At 45.2% G+C, this 18,786-nt stretch overlaps 1 protein-coding gene across 1 annotated transcript in view; it reads left to right on the top strand.

Moving 5' to 3' along the window:
- The first annotated feature begins 7,581 nt into the window (after positions 1 to 7,581).
- Positions 7,582 to 18,786, top strand: part of VRTN (vertebrae development associated) — a 28,154-nt gene continuing 16,949 nt past the window's right edge. Inside the window, exons 1-2 of the mRNA XM_028101894.2 lie at positions 7,582 to 8,027; positions 8,427 to 8,567. Of these exons, the coding sequence (XP_027957695.1) occupies positions 8,488 to 8,567 (80 nt within the window). The 5' untranslated portion in view covers positions 7,582 to 8,027; positions 8,427 to 8,487. The remainder of the gene's footprint in view (positions 8,028 to 8,426; positions 8,568 to 18,786) is intronic.

The following is an 18,786-nucleotide window of genomic DNA, read 5'->3' as shown; positions in this document are numbered from 1 at the left end:
GCCTACAGCGCCCCCTGCTGGATCCGGGAGGTTTCCTATTTGACAAGAACAGCCGAAAAATGTGACCATTTTATGACAAATATTTTAGACTCGGAATATAGATGTTTCATACATTCTCCCACAGAAGCCAGAGTGATCTTTTAATAACATAAATCATGGGCACCTGGGTGGCTCAGTCGGTTAAACGACTGCCTTCGGCTCAGGTCATGATCCTGGAGTCGCTGAATCGAGGCCCATAACCAGCCCCCTGCTCTGCGGGGAGTCGGCTTCTCCCTCTGACCCTCCCCCCTCTCATGCTCTCTCTCTCTCTCGTTCTCTCTAATAAATAAAATAAAATCTTTCAAAAAAACAAAACAAAGCATAAATCATGCTTCTGGATTGTTTCCATAGCAAAGTGATGGCGCCTTTCCCTTAAATCTTCATTGAGAGGCTACTGTTTCCATCTCAGGATCTTTGCAAGTGCAGTTGTCCTGGCTGGGAGCTTTCCCATGGATGGCTTGCTCTCAAAATTCGTTCAAATGTCACCTGGTCACCCTACCTAGAATATGCCAGCCTGCCCACATCATTCCCTATTGTATTACCCTGCCTTCCCGCTCTCCCTCCCTCCCTCCTTCCTTCCTTCATCTCTACACCCAGCATGGGGCTCGAACTCAGGATCCCAAGATCAAGAGTTGCATGCTCCGGCATCTGGGTGGCTCAGTGGGTTAAGCGTCTGCCCCTGCCCCCCCCACCAACCATGATCCCAGGGGCCTGGGATGGAGTACTGGGCTGTGCTCCCTGCTCGGTGGAGAGTCGGCTTCTCCCTCTCCCTCTCCCCCCTGCTCAGGCCACCGCCAGCGTCCTCTCTCTCTCTCTCTCTCTCTCAGATAAGTAAATAAAATCTTTAAAAAGAAAAAAAAAAGCGGCGCCTGGGTGGCTCAGTTGGTGAAGCGTTGGCCTTCGGCTCAGGTCATGACCCCGGGGTCCTGGGATCGAGCCCCGCATCGGGCTCCGTACTCGGCCAGGAGCCTGCTTCTCCCTCTCCCTCTCCCTCTGCCCCCCCCCCACTTGTGATCTCTCTCTCTCTCTCTCTCTGTCAAATAAATAAAATCTTTAAAAACAAAAAAGAAAGAAAAATAGAGTTGCATGTGCTACTGACTGAGCCAGCCAGGTGCCCCACTTGTATTTTCTCTGATAATTATCACTGTCTGAAGCCATCTTGTTTCCTTGTTTATTGTTTGTCTTCCCCTCTGAAATTAAACTTTCTTTGAGCAGGGACTCTGCCTTGCTCATAGCTGTATTCCCAGTACCTAAAACACTGCCAGTATAAGTGCTTAGTAAATATTTGTTAAATGTTGGAGAATGCAATACTTCATCTCATTACCGTGCCCAAAGGGAGGTGGGAAATAATTCAGAAAACAAGCAGTTTGCGAGAAAGACAAATACCATATGATTTCACTCATATGTGTAATTTAAGAAACAAAACAAAAGAGCAAAGGAAAAAAAGAGGCAAACCAAGAAACAGGCTCTTAACTGTTGAGAACAAACTGATGCTTACCAGAGGAGAGGTGGGTGGGAGTTTGGATTAAACAGGTGATGGGGATTAAGGCATGCACTTGTCCTGATGAGCAGTAGGTGATGTATGGAATTGTTGAATCATTATATTGTACACCTGGAAATGGTATAACACTAAATTAATTAATTAATTAATTAAAAAAATAAATCAAGCAGCATGATCTCACAGGGTTTGAATCTGGACATACCTCCTCATCTTCCTTCAAACCTTTTTTTTTTTTAAGATTTTATTTGTTTATTTGAGAGAGAAAGCAAGACAGAGCACAAGCAGGGGGTGGGGAGAAGGAGAAGCAGACTCCCCACTGAGCAGGGAGCCCAGATGCCGGGCTCAATCCCAGGACCTGGGGATCATGATCTGAGCCAAAGGCAGAGGCTTAACTGACTGAGCCACCCAGGTGCCCCTCTTCCTTCAATCCTCATTAAGTGTCAACTATATGCCAAACACCCAAGAAGACACATGTATCACCTGTCCCCATGAAGCTGCCAGTCTAGTTGGGAAGGTCAACCTGTTTACAATTATAGTTGTCTTCATGAAGTGCTGTGACAAAGGTACCTACAGCAAGTTTTCACAACCATGACAGCATTGATTTTGGGGCCCGATAATTTTTTGTTGGGGGAGTAGGGAGGCTATCCTGTGTACTGTAGGATACTGAATGGTATTCCCAGCTTCTACGCACTAGCTTCTAGCAGCACTCTCCCTGATCCATTTGTGCAATCACTAATGTCTCTGGACATTGCCAAATATCTCTTGGTAGGTGGGTGTGGGGAGGAACAAAATCCCAGCATTGCCCACCCCCAGCATTTTGAGAACCACTGCCCCAGAGCCTCAGGGAGTGCCATCCAACTGGGGATGGGGGCAGGGAGTCCAAACTTTATGGAGGAGATAACTGAGCATTTCTCAGAGATGGCAAGAGCTTAACTTCCTCCCAAGTATGATTTCCCGAGTATGGCTTTGTCACTTTGAAAATCAAACAAATAAAACATGTCAGAATGCAATCTCTGAAAAACTAATAAGGCAACCAAAGTATTAAGGCAAGCAACTTCACCTGGCTAGAACAATTCAGGTTTCCAGCTCTTGTCACCTTTTACTCTCAAAAGCATCCTGCTTTGGAGTATGGTGGCATATCTGTCCCAGGTCCCCTCAACACTATATATTACTTTAAACTTTTAAAAGGTATTGTTCTGGGGCACCTGGGCAGCTCAGTCATTAAGCGTCTGCTTTCGGCTCAGGTCATGATCCCAGGGTCCTGGGATCGAGCCCCACATCGGGCTCCCTGCTCCGCGGGAAGCCTGCTTCTCCCTCTCCCACTCCCCCTGCTTGTGTTCCCTCTCTTGCTGTGTCTCTCTCTGTCAAATAAATAAATAAAATCTTTAAAAATAAATAAATAAGGGTATTGTTCCAATACCAACTGGATTTAAGTATGATCTCAACTATGAAAATATAGATGTAAATATCTGCATAGGAAAAACTATAATGCAATATAACAAAATGCTATGTATATCATATCATTCATTAATATATTAGTTTACATTTCTAAATTATCTACTAGCTAACCTCCAACTCTTTAATCCCGGAGTGGGGATAGTGGAAACCTGACAGAATACCTAAAAATTTTTTAAAATAGTTCCTTAATATCAAATATACTGTGTTCAAATTTCTAATCGTCTCATAGCTGTGATTTTTTTTTTTTTTTTTACAGTTAAAAAAATTCAGGATCCAGGGGCGCCTGGGTGGCGCAGTCAGTTGAGTCTCCGACTCTTGGTTTCCACTCAGGTCAGAATCTCAGGGTGGTGGAACTGAGCTCTTCGTGGGGCTCTGTGCTCAGCTTGGATGAGTCTGCTTGAGATTCTTTTCCTCTGCCTCGCCCTGCCCTTCTCCCCTCCACCCTGCCCTGGAGCACACTCGCTCTATCTCGCTCAAATAAATAAATAAGTAAAATCTTAAAAAAAAAAATCAGGATCCAAATGAAGTCCACACATGGCAGTTGATCGATGCATCTTTGGAGACTCTTTTAATCTATAGGTCCTCCTACACCACCTTAGGCCAGCCTCCTAACTGGTTTCCCTACTTCTTGTTCCTGCTTTAATCCAGTTCCTACATAGCAGAAGGGAATCTGCAAAAATGTAAACGAGATCAACACCTCACTTAAACCCTTCAGTGCTTCAAAAAGCTCTAGGGCCTTGGCCCCACCTGTCACTCCAACTTCTTTAGGGGCCAGGAAATAGCCTTGTTCCCCTCAACTCTTCTGTTAATTTCTACTCTTCCTTCTGTCTCCAGCTAACGTCTCTTCCCCAGGTCCTCTCCTGACCACCCTCTCTAAAGAAAGCCTCCATTACTCCTTCCCACAGCACTCGGTTTTCTCACCTGATAGCATTTATTGCACATTGTTGTTACATTTTTCACTCTGTGTGTTTACTTCATTAACGCCTCTCTCCACAGATTGTCTGCCCCGTGAAGGCATGGCCTATGTGTGTTCGCCATGACTGTCTCCATTCTCTGAACACACTCAGGAAGGGCACAATAAATATTTGTTGAAAAAAGACGAGCTAGACAATTTCATAAAACACACAGGTCAGTGTCTCTGCGCATGCTGTTTTCATCTAGGATGAATTTCCCCTTTCTGGGCTACTTCCTCATTCTCATACATAGACAAGGGGTGAATACACTGGTGAAGTAAAATAATGGGAAGTAATTTGGCAATACTACCAAATTTTAGATGATGCAGTGGTTTCACTTCCCAGACTTCTCTTATAAATATATTTAGCCAAGAACATGAAGGGTTAATTACGAGGGTGTTTCTGCAGCATGGTAAGTAATAGCCAAATCCCAGAAGCAACCAGAATGCATATCAAAGGAGGAGTGGTTAGATAAAGTGTGACACAATCACGTTGTAGAATACACTTGGCAGCCCTTAACGGGAGAGGGGTGTCATCACAAGATGGTTAAGAGCATGGACTTCAGAGCCAGGTCACATGGGTTCAAATTCCTGCTCCACCACCTAATATCTGTGTGACCTTGGGCAAGTTGCCTCAGTTTCTTTATCTGTGAAATGGAATAATGATTGAGGGTTGTTGTGGAAAATAGTAAGTTAATACACGTGAAATATCTAAACAGTACATGGTAATAAGAGTTATACTATATATAATGTACAGTAACATGGAAAAAATGCCCATGCTATTATTGTTCAGTTTGTTTTTATTTTATTTATTTTTTTATTTTGTATTTTTTAAAGATTTTATTTATTTATTTGACAGAGAGAGACACAGCGAGAGAGGGAACACAAGCAGGGGGAGTGGGAGAGGGAGAAGAAGGCTTCCCGCAGAGCAGGGAGCCCGCTGCGGGGCTCGATCCCAGGACCCTGGGATCATGACCCGAGCTGAAGGCAGACGCTTAACGACTGAGCCACCCAGGCGCCCTGTTTAGTTTGTTTTTAATTAACTAGGTTTTTTTAAAAGTTTATTTTTGTTAGTAATCTCTACACCCAATGTGGAGCTCAAACTCACAACCTCAAGACAAGAGTCGCATGCTTTTCTGACTGAACCAGCCAGGCACCCAAGTTAACTAGTGCCTGGCACATAGAAGGTGTTCAGTTTAAATTTTTCAATTAAAACACTAGTTAATTGGGGCACCTGGCTGGCTCAGTCAGAAGAGCATGCGACTCTTGATCTTGAGGTTGTGAGGTCGAGCCCCACATTGGGTGTAGAGATTACTAGAAGAAAAAAAAAGAAAGAAAAAAAATTTTTTTAACACATGGTAAAAAAATTCATACAGGATGATAGAGTATGTAATGAAAAATAAGTCTGTCTCACATCCCAACTACTGTTCGTGGTTTCTTAGGAATTTTTCCAGAAATGTTTTATGTATATACAGATTGATATGTGTGATTATTATTCTCTTTCTCTCTCTCTCTCTCTCTCTCACACACACACACACACACACACACACACACACACTTTTCCTTTTAAACACTCTGTCTTGCAGCTTGCTTTTTACACTTTATTTTAAAAAAAACATTTATTTATTGAGAGAGAGAGAGCACGCAGGCAGGAGTAGGAGCGGGGAGAGGGAGAAGCTCAAGCAGACTCACCCAGAGGATGGAGCCCGACATGGGGCTCCATCTCATGACCCTGAGATCATGACCTAAGCCGAAATCAAGTGTCTCACGCTTAACTGACTGAGCCGCCCAGGCACCCTAGCTTTTTACGCTTTATAGTATAGCTTGGAGATTGTTCCATACCATATATACCTATCTCATTTTTTTCCCAGTATAAAATACACCACCTAAAGAGGAACTATTTATCCAGTTCCCTCCTGATAGACATTTTAGTGGGCTATATTCTCTTGCTAATACGTAGAATGCAGCAATGAATATCCTTGGATATAGCCAAAATATGATTAGGTTTGGGGCGCCTGGATGGCTCAGTCGGTTAAGCATCTGCCTTTGGCTCAGGTCATGATTCCGGGGTCCTGGGATCGAGTCCCGCATCCGGCTCCTTGCTGGGCGGGCAGCCTGCGTCTCCCTCTCCCCCCCACTTGTGCCCTCTCTCCATATCTCTTTCTCTCTCTCTCAAATAAATAAATAAAATCTACAAGAAAAACAAAATATGGTTAAGTTTAAAAGAAGGCATAGTCCCTATTTTGTTTTTACAATGCATGTTTGTGTGTGCATAAGTACGCACCCATCGAAAATAATTGGCATCTGTAGGAATTAGGAATGCAAGGACTAGAAAGAACACAAGAGCCTGTATGTTTAAAGTGGGTTTTTTTTTTAAGATTTTATTTATTTATTCATGAGAGACAGAGAGAGGGAGGGGGAGAGAGAGAGAGAGAGAGAGAGAGGCAGAGGGAGAAGCAGGCTCCCAAGGAGCAGGGAGCCCGATGCGGGACTCGATCCCAGGACCCTGGGACCACGACCTGAGCCGAAGGCAGACGCTCAACCATCTGAGCCACCCAGGCGCCCCTAAAGTGGGTTTTTTTTTTTAAATGTTACCCACACAATAAAACCTTCCCAAAGTTGTCTCCCAATATAGAAACAATCACAATCACCTTCTGGCTCTCTCAACTCTTGGTTCACACCTCAGTTATAGACAGAATATTCCTGCCTCTCACCCCTGCATGCCTGCCTAGCGCTCCTCATATCCTGCATCACCCAGCCCAGTGCCTGGTGCATAGGAGGTGTTCAGTGAACACTTTTGGAATGAATGAAGTTAATATTCTAACCCCCAGTTTCCCTGTACATAAAATTAGGATGGTAAAGTGGACCTGCAGTTCATAGCCACCACAAGAAATCACTGAGCATGTGAATGTTCTTGAAAAAGATGAAACAGGGGCACCTGGGTGGCTCAGTCAGTTAAGTGTCTGCCTTTGGCCCACGTAGTGAGCCCAGAGTCCATGGGTCTCCCTGCTCCATAGGGAGTCGCTTCTCCCTCTCCCTCTGTCTGCCGCTCCCCCTGCTGGTGTGTGCGCTCGCACGCTCTCGCGCGCTCTCTCTCTCGCGCTCTCTCTCTCTCTCTCTCTCATCAAATAAATAAATAAATAAATAAATAAATAAATAAATAAAATCTTAAAAAAAAAAGATGAAACAGTGTGTAAAAATACTCAAGAGTAGGGGTGCCTGGGTGGCTCAGTTGTTGAGCGTCTGCCTTTGGCTCAAGGTCATGATCCCGGGGTCCTGGGATCGAGCCCCCGCATCATTCCCTGCTCCGCGGGAAGCCTGCTTCTCCCTCTCCCACTCCCCCTGCTTGTGTTCCCTCTCTCGCTGTGTCTCTCTCTGTCAAATAAATAAATAAAATCTTAAAAAAAATTTAAAAAGTGAAAAATTAAAAAAAATACTCAAGAGTAATCAGTTAATCTGAAATGTATCCTATGGGCTGACAAGGTCAAAACACCTGCAGTGTGGCTGGTTCAAAGGCCCAAGGCAGCTTCCCCATATGACACTTGCTTCAGAGGAAGTGAGAAGTATCAGATTTGGGATGTATTTTGAAACTATAATGGACAGAATTTGAGTTTGGGTGTGGGGAATGAGAGAAAGAGGAATCAAGAGTGATTCTAAGGCTCTCGGCCTGAACAACCGAGTGAATGATGGTACTATTTACGGGGATGGGAAACTCTGAAGGAAGAACTGATTCTGGGTAGGGACAGGTGGTAAGTCATGAGTCTGTTTATGGACAGGCTGAATCGAAGATGCCTACTGGACACCCAATGGTGATGTTACATAGGCACTCGGCTGTTTTGTCTTGAGTTCAGGAGAGATATGAGCTGGCGCTATCAATGTGGGAATCATCAGGAGGTGGGATTTTAAATGAGTAGATTACAAGAGATCACCTAAGAAGTGAACATAGACAGAGAGAAGAGGTCAGAGGATTGAGCCCCGCAGGACTTTCACATCTAGCAGGTGGACCAGGACAGGAGGAGAAAGAGCCAGCAAAGGAGATGGAGAAGCAGCAGCATGGAGGGAGGAGGAGAGAGCCAGGTGAGTGTGGTGTCCTGGGAGCCAAGGGAAGCAGGCAAGCACTTCATGAGGTGTGGCCAGATCAACTGTGTTAAATACTGCTATGGGGTTACAGAGACAGAGACAGAATTGCCCACTGGAACCGCATTGTGAAGCTTATCAGCAACCTTGCCAAGAGCAGGTTCCATGGAGCGGGTTCAGGAGAGAGGAGGTGAGAAAGTGGAAATAGGCAATTAGGAATAGGTGATTCTTTCTGAGTTGTACCATAAAAAAGGAACAAATAATGTACCAACAGTCAGAGGAAGATATGAGGTCAAGGATGGAAAGATATTTCAATACATTTGTAGGGTGAAGGAAAGATCTAGTAGAGAAAGGGAAATTGTCGATGTGAACCTCCACTGCATACTTACTACTTTTCAGGAGCTGTGTCAGGCATTTTATATGGATTGCTTAATTGGACACCAAACCAATGAGGTAGATAATGTTGGCAGCCCTATTTCACAGAAGACAAATTGAGGCATCGGGAGGATGGATTAGTACATGGCCATGGTCTCATGACCGGTAAGTGGAGAAACTTGTATGTAACCAAGATGTCTGACTCTGGAGCCCTTGTGTTCACTTTCTCCTTCATCCGAATTTATCTCTTATTGCAAAACATAACCACTGGCTAAAATTTATATCCATTATCCTGTGTTATATCCCTTCAGAGGAAAACAAAACTATGGACCCTTCAAGACTTGGCTGAAGCGAGTCTCCTGGAATTTGTATCTGACTGCTCCCTCCCCCACCCCCTCTGCTTTGGACCAAACCTCTATCATGGTCTCTACTATGCCGCTGCCCAACCCAGCACCCACCCCCCACCTTAATGTGTCTGTTTACTTATCAGTCCCTGCAGTGGAACAGGAGTTCCTCAAGGGCAGGAGCTGTGTCTAATTCATCTTTCTATCTCTGGCTGGCAGGACAGGCCCTCCAGCAGTAAATATTTATCAGGGAGTTGAATGGATGGATCACTGAAGGAACTGTAAAGAGTTACTAGGAATGTTGGCAACCACAAGACAGCTGAATATGGGCATCTATATCTGCAAGCTGGTTACATACTAAAGTGCTCTCAAAATCCAGAGTGCAAAGGACTCCCTGAGGAGTAGGAGTTTGTGGTTGAGGATATTTAAGGATGTTCCACCCCCAGACATTTTATTCAGCATGTCTGAGGCAGAGCCCAAAACTTAGTACAAGAGGGTTCTTCCCTTTTCAAAGAATTCCATGCAAGTACTCCATGGTCTTACCACTGGAAGGTGCTAGGGAATCAGGAGACTCGGATTCCAGTTCACATTCCCCACTTACCATGTGGATAGGGTTGCCAGATAAAATATTGCATGCAATATTTGAGGTATGCTATACTAAAAAATTACTCATTTATATGAAATCCAAATTTAACTGGGCCCCTGAATGTTTATTTGCCCAATCTGGCAACATTCCAGCTGGGTGACCTTACCAAGCTACATAATAACCCCTTTGATCTTCAGGCTCCTTATCTATAAAATGGAGAAATTTGAGCTTTCCTCATTGTCATGACGATTAAATAAGGTCTTTATGTAAAGTGCTTCAACAGCAGATGGCACATGATAAGTGCCCAATAAATGAGCTGGTAGAATTTATAACATTTATTTTAATTTCCCTCTCTCCTAGAGCATTAAAATATAATCCATCAAATTAGATTTACACACAGTTTCTCAGAAATGCATCAGGTGAATCGTCAGTTAATGTGAGTCTGGGCAACTGGTTGGGATGGTGAAGTATGGAGAGATCCAGTCAGCCCTGGGCCCCAAACAGAGGGTTAAAAAAGGACATCCAAAGTCTCATTCAGCTGCTAATTTCTCAGTCAGATCTCGTTTTCCCAGATCAGCCAACCAATAAAAGAAAGATGTGATCCTTCCAGAAACCAGTAGGTGGGAGTGTGTGCATTTGGAGACAGAAGTGGGATTCGGCAGGAATGGTCCAACAGCACCGCGGCAGGGTTTCACATTTGTTTAGAGAACAAGGGAGGGTCTGAGAAAGCTCTGGGCAGAGCACTGGTCTAGAAGGGGAGAGTCGCTGCAGCCCCCAAACTGCCAACTAAAACAGCCTATAGAGGACCAGCCCTTACGGGCAGATTTGGGCATACACCGTGTAGAAAGAAAAACAGATTTTGTATGTTGAAAAATAGCAAAAAGCCAAAAGCGGGGCACGGGGCTGGCTTAGTAGAATACTCACTCTTGGTCTCAGGGTTGTTGTGAGTTCAAGCCCCACGTTGGGTGTTGGGTGGAGATGACCTAAAAATAAAATCTTGGGGGCGCCTGGGTGGCTCAGTTGGTTAAGCGACTGCCGTCAGCTCAGGTCATGATCCTGGAGTCCCAGGATCGAGTCCCGCATCGGGCTCCCTGCTCAGCGGGGAGTCTGCTTCTCCCTCTGACCCTATCCCCTCTCATGTGCTCTCTCTCTCTCTCTCTCATTCTCTCTCTCAAATAAATAAATAAAATCTTAAAAAAATAAAAAAATAAAAAAATAAACTAGAAATATATTAAAAAATAAAAAATAAAATAAAATCTTGGGGCACCTGGGTGGCTCGGATGGTTAAGTGTCTGCCTTCAGCTCAGGTCATGATCCCAGAGTCCCAGGATCGAGCCCCATGTCGGGCTCCCTGCTCCACGGGAAGCCTGCTTCTCCCTCTCCCACTCTCCCGGTTTGTGTTCCCTCTCTTGCTGTGTCTCTCTCTGTCAAATAAATAAATAAAATCTTTAAAATTCAATTCAATTTAATTTAATTTAAAAAAGCCAAAGCAAGTGGCAGACCAAAAGAGAAAAATCTGCAAATTTTATTAATAAAGAATTTCAGAATGTATAAAGATGTCCCACCAATCATTAAACCAAAGACAAAAAAAACCCCCCACAAAACCCTAAAAGAAAACTGGATGCTAGGGACACCTGGGTGGCTCAGTCGGTTAAGTGGCTGCCTTCTGCTCAGGTCATGATCCCAGGATCCTGGGATGGAGCCCCGCATCGGGCTCCTTGCTCAGTGGGGAGCCTGCTTCTTCCTCTGTCTGCCATTACCCCCACTTGTGCACTCCCCGCCCCTGACAAATAAATAAATAAAATCTTGAAAAAAAGAAGAAAAAGAAAAACGGATGGCAGATATGAACAGACAATTCACATAAGAAATACAAATGGCCAATATACATATGAAAAAAAAGATTACTCTCTCTAGCAACAGGGAAATACAAATTGAAACAAGACTGCCAGGAGGTTCTGCCTTATTTTCCTATGACTATTAAGGGGAATAACTTAATATTCATCGAGCACCTATTCTGTGCCAAGTATTGTGCTAAGAGCTTTCTAAACATTAACTCAGCATTTAATTTGTACAAAAACCTTGAGAAGTAGGAACAAAGGGAATTGCCATTTTACCTACGGAACACTCGGGCTTAGAAAGGTTAGTAACTTGCCTTGAATGCACTCAGCCGGGAAGGGCAGAGCAGGGTTGAGACTCAGGTTTGCATGGTTCCAAGTCCTTTCTCTCTCCACACTGCTTTTTCTAAGACTTTAGTCCAAGTAACATCTAATGCTTGAATGTGGTGCTTTGGAGAAGCCAGAGAGGAGCAGACAAAAACAAACAAACAAAAACCTCAGAAAATCAAACGGGCTTGGGAGTAGGCCTGGCGAAGCAGCGTTCTTTGGCAGAGCGCGTGCAAAGCTGGGATTTGGGAACTGGCGAGAGGGGCGTTTGGGAGGCCAACTGGGGGGCGGGGAACCAGTTCGTGGCCGCACTCAAAGCAGGATGGAGTCTGGCTGGCCTGAAGGTTCACAGCCTTAGAGGCTGGAACCTGAGGAATCTGTTTGTCAGTCCACTGCATGCTGAGTTGCAATTCTGATTTCTAAACCTTGCAGGCCAGAGTCCGCATCTCCCTCCCCCATTCTCGCACCTGCTGGCAGCAGGGGGGCTCCGATGAATGGACAAGTTCCACGGATTCTTGCCCCTTCCCCCACCTTTTACATAGCCAAGACCAGGGACAAAAGGCGCCCGGGGTCTGGGGCTCCCTCCTCGGGCTCTTGCCAGCTCTGGTGAGTGCCAGACAGCTGGAGCCATGCTCCACGCTGCACCATTTACATTTTTTACAGCTTCCCCACTGCCACCACCACTCCCCTCTTTCCCTCTTGGCTACGGCCAGGGCCACGGGTCCACAAGACCCCAACACCCTCGTCACAGTTAAGGGTGCTTGCCTGGAGGTGGAGGCTACTTGCCCGGGAAAGAGAGCCAGAGCGGCAGGAATACTGACAGGGACGCCATGCTCAGGTCCCCATGCGAGAATGCTGGGCCCTTTGTCCAGGACAGGACATCCCACCCAGCAGCGGCATGTTCGGTCGTGGTTCCAGGCCCCATGTGGGGACTGCCCTGGAGGATGTTGGTCCCTATCTCTTTGCATGGCTTCCTAATCCACTAATAAATGCAGCTACTATTTATGAAACACCTCCTGTGTCCTGGGAAGAGGGCTGAATGCTTTTATATCTGTTCCCTCCTGTAAATCTCAAAACAACCCCAGGTGAAATGAGTATGGGCCACATTTTCCAGATGAGGCAAGAGGCTCAGAGAGGAGAGGCTTGCCCCAAGCCTCCACGAAGTCAGCTATCAGCCCTGGGCCCAATATGTGAGCCCAGGTCTCCCCCTAGCCCCTACCTTGAGGGTAAGTCTGAGGACCCTTGGGTAACCCCTACCTCACCTTCTCTTGCACAATTCCTCAGTCTCTGTTGTTTACATGTTTACCAACTGGCTCCAAAATCAGGCCATCACCCTGACCCTTACTGGGGCCTCAGGACTGGCCCCACCTGAGCACCCCTTGCCCTTCTAAGATGGCCTCCTGAAAAGCCCACATTTTGTTTCAAATACTAGTTCAGCAGGGCAGGCCAGGAAAAGGGACCGTTATTCCTCACCTCTGTGAGAAGCCCTGTCAAGATTCAAGCGTGGCTCGGATCTGCTGCTCCCTGACCCTCCTTCATTTCTGTCAGGCCCTGCCCCTGTGGACAGGGTCTAGCTTCAGTCAAAATGAATGCTGGTTGATTCTCACTAGCATGTTCTACCTCTTCTGATAGTTCGCAAAGTGCCTCCTCCGACTTCCTAGGTCAAGGGCCAACACACCAAAAGGCACCCTGTGGGGAGAGGAAGGAAAACTCTGCACCCTGGCCACCTCCTGCCTCCGACAGAAGAGCTGAGGTATAGCCACGGATGTGGTGGGGGCAGTAGCCTGGCCAGCCCTCAACCTCAAAGGACCAAGGATCCCATCCTCAGAAGCCACTTCAGTCCCAATAATTTTGCACTGAGCAAAAGACAACATGAGGCACTTCCTTTGTTCATTTACCAAAACACAGAAATAAATACGTAAGTATGTAAATACTTACCTACATATCATGTTCTTTGACTAAGCAGTTCCGCCTCATGAATCTTATAGAAATGTTTGCACAATATGGGCAAATATGTCTCCTGCACATTTATAATACAGAACAACTGGAAACAACCTAAATGTCCAGTTGCAAGGAATTGCTTAAATACATTATTGTAATCCCTACAATAAAATATTCTGTAGCTGGGGCGCCTGGATGGCTCAGTTGGTTAAGCGTCTGACTCTTGGTTTGGGCTCAGGTCAGGATCTCAGGGTCGTGGGATTGAGCCCTGCCTCCAGCTCTGGCTTGGGATTCTTTCCCTCTTCTTCTTCTTCCCTTTCTGCCCCTCCCCCACTCACACTGGTGCTTGTGTTCACTCTCTCTCTCTCTCTCTCTCAAATAAAATTTAAAAAATATATTTATATTCTGTAGCTGTTAAAAGTGTGAGGTAATCGGGTGCCTGGCTGGCTCAGTCAGTGGAGCCTATGACTCTGGATCTCAGGGTGGTGAGTTCAAGCCCCACATTAGGTGTAGAGAGTACTTAAATAAATAAAGCCTTAAAAAAAATCTTTAGAACATCTGGGAATTTAAAAAGAAATCCAGAGGCCCAGGTTGCACTCCAAATTATATCACAATTTCTTGGGGTAGGAGGGAGGCACCTCTTTCTTAACCTCTTCAGGTGATTCCCATGAGCGGCCAACTTGGGAAATAGCACCTTAAAGAAACAGAAGGAAGGAAAGGTTGAGAAAGGAAAATGAGGTTGTAAACGCTTTACATGAAATTTAAACAGATATTACCTGCCCTTCTTCTGGGAAAAGAAAGGGCCTGGGGTCACCTCAAATTATCCCTAGGCTTCTGTCAGCATAGCCCTTAGTGATACCAAACTTTCTGATGACACCTGAGGTATTCTAGAAGTTGATCACTTGATTTTAGGAGATCAAGTCTCCAAGGGCAGAAATAAAAGCAGGAGTCCATGTTGCTGTCGCATCCTGAAGGACTTGAGCTGCCCCCTCATTAGTAAACTGGGAACACAGATAAAGCCCTTTGCACATGGCCTGACATAGCAGAGACATTCAATAAGCGGTAGCTTATTCATTTTCAGGAATGGAGGGAGCTCAGAGATGATCTCTGAGTACCAGGCACTTAGACATTCTATCACACAGTCCTCCCAAACAAGCCCCGGAGGCAAACAGTGACATCTCTCTCTTTTATTTATTTATTTTTTAAGTAATCTCTCCACCCAACGTGGGGCTCAAACTCAAGACCCTGCGATCAAGAGTCATAAGCTCCACCGACTGAGCCAGCCGGGTGCCCTCACACTGTCACTTCTTAGGAACATTTGGGGCTGGAAAATAGCTGTGATTAGCCCTCTCACTTTCAGATGCACTCTCCATATAAGAGAGAGGGTGAAAAGGAGGGTGTGACCAAAGTCATCTGGGGTCACTCTGCTTAGAGATGATAGAACACATTCAGAGATTGTGCCAAAATGTGGTTCTGGAAAACTCGAAGTGAAACTTGCACCATGAAAAAAAAAAAGGAGACTTCTATCTCTGAGCCCAAGGAGAAGTGTCAGAAGCTTTGGGCATTTGTTCTGCATTGCAGATGGATCTGGGCAGAGAACCCCTCCCATTTTCTACCCCAAACCTTCCATTCCCTTCTCCCTCAAAACAACTGCCCTTAACCTGGTGTTGACACCTGTTTGGCCTGGCACACAAGTCAATCTTCCCACCTCAAAGGATTTAGTTCTGTTCTTACTCTTTTTCAGTTCTCTTGAAAAAGGAAGGTGCCCTTGGGCATTGTCCGTTGTCTGTTCCTACCCCTTTTCATACTACTTGAACTGAATAGTCAAAAACAGGGCTTTACTGAGCACCCCTGTGAGACCCAACAGTGTGGGTAGCACATCAGTCCTGGAGGGTCTGTCTTGGATCATCCATGGCTCCCTTGACTTGGAATCCCTGCTCTGTCATCCGTGTCTCCTGGGGCAGTGTGCCTCCCATGCCACCTTCTCCAGGATCCCTCCACATGTCTCAGCTGCTCTGTGTCCTCATGGTGCTTGGACACCTTTACTGCATGGTTTACCATATTCTGTACTTGGGTTACAGCTATGGGTGTGTGTGTCTCCCCCACTAGACTGAGCATTTCCTTGAAGACAGAAACAATCTTTTGTTAATTTTGTATTCTGCAAGCATTGAACACAGTGACCGGCATATTAAAAACATATTTATGTAGTTATTTGCTTGTATTCTTTCCAAAAACAGATTTGAAGTATCTTACTAAAATACATATAGAGTTGCAGAAATGGGGCTGAAGAAATTTGAGGGTAAGGAAATCCTAGAATAAGAGCCAATAATAATCATAAAAATAATAACAATATCAGGGCGCCTGGGTGACTCGGTTGGTTGAGTTTCCGACTCTTGATTTTGGCTCAGGTCATGATCTCAGGGTAGTGGGCTTTGCACTCCGCAGGGAGTCTGCTTCTCTCTCTACACTCCCCTTCTGCCCCTCCCCTCACTCATGGTCTCTCTTTTTAAAATAAATAAATAGGGCACTTGTGTGGCTCAGTTGGTTAAGCGACTGCCTTCGGCTCAGGTCATGATCCTGGAGTCCGGGGATCGAGTCCCACATCGGGCTCTCTGCTCAGCAGGGAGTCTGCTTCTCCCCCTGACCCTCTTCCCTCTCGTGCTGTCTATCTCTCATTCTCTCTCTCTCAAATAAATAAATAAAATCTTAAAAATAAATAAATAAATCTTTAAAAAATAATAACAATATAAATAATATTTGATGCTTAGTATATGCTGAGTACTGTTCTAATTGCTTTACCTTTTTTTTTTTTTTACTACTTAAAAAAGTCTTTTTAGGGGCACCTGGGTGGCTCAGTCGTTAAGTGTCTGCCTTCAGCTCAGGTCATGATCCCGGGGTCCTGGGATTGAATCCCGCATTGGGCTCCCTGCTCAGTGGGGAGCCTGCTTCTCCCTTCCCCACTCCCCCTGCTTGTGTTCCCTCTCTCACTGTGTCTCTGTCAAATAAATAAATAAAATCCTTAAAAAAAAAGTTTTTTTTAAGTAAACTTGAACTCATGACCCCTAAGATGCTCTACCTACTGAGCCAGCCAGGCACCCCTGTTCTAATTGCTTTAGATGCTGGGGCACTTGGCTGACTCAGCTGATGGAGCTTATGACTCTTGATCTTGGGGTTGTGAGCTTGAGCCCCATGTTGGGCGTAGAGATTACTTAAAAATGAAATTTGAAAAATAGTAATAATTGCTTTATGGGGCTGGGTGACTCATTTGGTTGAGTCTCCAACTCTTGATCTCAGCTCAGGTCCCGATCTCAGGGTTGTGGGTTTGAACCCTGCATTGGGTATATTTGCTTATAAACTATACATATGCATTGATGAACTAATGCAATAGTATGTGCATTATGAAATACAAAAATAAAAATTGGGAAAAGAATGAGAGAAAAATATAGATACACAAAGAAATTCTGCAGATCATCTTACATCCTCCCTCTGGTGGACACAGGGTGCCTCTTGAGTTCCCTGTATGACCCTCTGTGAAGGTCCAAAGCATGACACAGAAAAAGCATTGCAGCGACAGCACTTCTAGAATAATGTGGTCCAAGTTTGCACCTCTCTGATTGGCCCCTTTGACCGAGTCATAACTGTTTCATCTTCTGATCTAGTAATAACTAGATATTTAAGATTTCATTTTTAACCAATCTCTACACCCAATCTGTGGGGCTCAAACTCACAACCCTGAGATCAAGAGTCCCATGCTCTCCCTACTGGGCCAGCCAGGCGCTCCTAGTAATAACTAATTTTTTAAAAGAATTTTGTTTTAATTTATTTGACAGAGACACATCAAGAGAGGGAACACAAGCAGGGGGAGTGGGAGAAGGAGAAGCAGGCCTCCCGCTGAGCAAGGAGCCTGATGAGGGACTCGATCCCAAGACCCTGGGATCACCACCTGCGCCGAAAGCAGACGCTTAATGGCTGAGCCACCCACGTGCCCCAACCCTAGTAATAACTATTTTAAAGGCCAACTAATACTAACTGAGCTTTTCCTGTATGACAGTCACTGCACTAAATGCTTTATTTGCATTTCCCCATTTAATCCTTATCACAATCTATGAGGTAGTTATCATAATAATCACCATTTTACAGGTGAGGAAACTGAGCCTTAGAGAGGTTCATTTGTTCCTGAGGGTAGAGCTGGGTTTAAACTCAGGTTTATTATGTTCTGAAGCCAGTGCCTTTTTTTTGTTTTTTAAGATTTATTTATTTATTTCAGAGGGAGTGTGTGCGCAGGGGTGTGTGTGGGGGGGGGCGCAGAGGGAGACAAGCAGACTCCCCGCTGAGCAGTGAGCTGGCCCCGGGGCTGGATCTCAGGAACCTGATCTCATGACCTGAGTCAAAATCAACAGACAGAGACTAAACCAACTGAGCCACCCAGGTGCCCCTAAAGCCAGTTCTTTCAATCTTAATCTCTACAGCCTCAGAAATTCTGAATACAGGGGCACCTGGCTGAGTTGGTAGAGTTTGAGATGCTTGCTCTTGGGTTATGAGTTCGAGCCCCATGGTAGGCATGGAGTTTACTTAAATAAAATGTTAAAAAAAAATTCTGAATATAGATGGCCTTAACCAGTAGTTTCTCCTCTTTTCCAAATCTTTTTTATTTACAAAAAGAATGTGTTTTTGGGACACCTGGGTGGCTCAGTCGGTTAAGTGTCTTCCTTCGGCTCAGGTCATGATCCTGGGGTCCTAGGGGATCGAGTTGGGCTCCTTGCTCAGCGGGGAGCCTGTTTCTCCCTCTACCTGCCACTCTCCCTGCTTGTGTTCTCTCTCTCTCTGACAAATAAATAAATAAAATCTTTGAAAAAAAATGTTCTTGTGGTAAAAAATGCTAACCAAACCCAAGTATGCAAAGTAAAAAAGCCACCTTTTCCCACAAACATGCTCACCAGGATTTCTCCCTATTAGTTTGTTCTCTTTAATGTTTTCCAGACTTCTTTCTCCTCACTGAACACGTGTAGATACATATCGATTAGGCAGATTTTTGCAAAAATGGGATCAGAAAATACACTTTACTCTGAACTCTCTCTTTACCTTGGCTATCTTTCCAGGTGGGTTTATGCAGATCTATTTACACAATAGAAGCAAGTATCACAATTGACAACTTACTCTTTTCTTCTTAAAATATTCTCTCCTGAGGGGTGCCTGGATTTTATTTATTTATTTACTTGACAGACACAGCGAGAGAGGGAACACAAGCAGGGGGAGTGGGAGAGGGAGAAGCAGGCTTCCCGCAGAGCAGGGAGCCCAACGCGGGGCTCGATCCCAAGACCTGGGATCATGACCTGAGCCGAAGGCAGACG

The sequence above is a fragment of the Eumetopias jubatus genome, unplaced genomic scaffold (genome assembly GCF_037043125.1).
Source record: "Eumetopias jubatus isolate StellerSeaLion01/CBP00866 unplaced genomic scaffold, mEumJub1_p1.0 scaffold_7, whole genome shotgun sequence".
NCBI classification, from domain to species: Eukaryota; Metazoa; Chordata; class Mammalia; order Carnivora; family Otariidae; genus Eumetopias; species Eumetopias jubatus.
The sequence above is the reverse complement of the archived record's forward strand: the minus strand, read 5'-3'. Positions and strand labels throughout refer to the sequence as shown.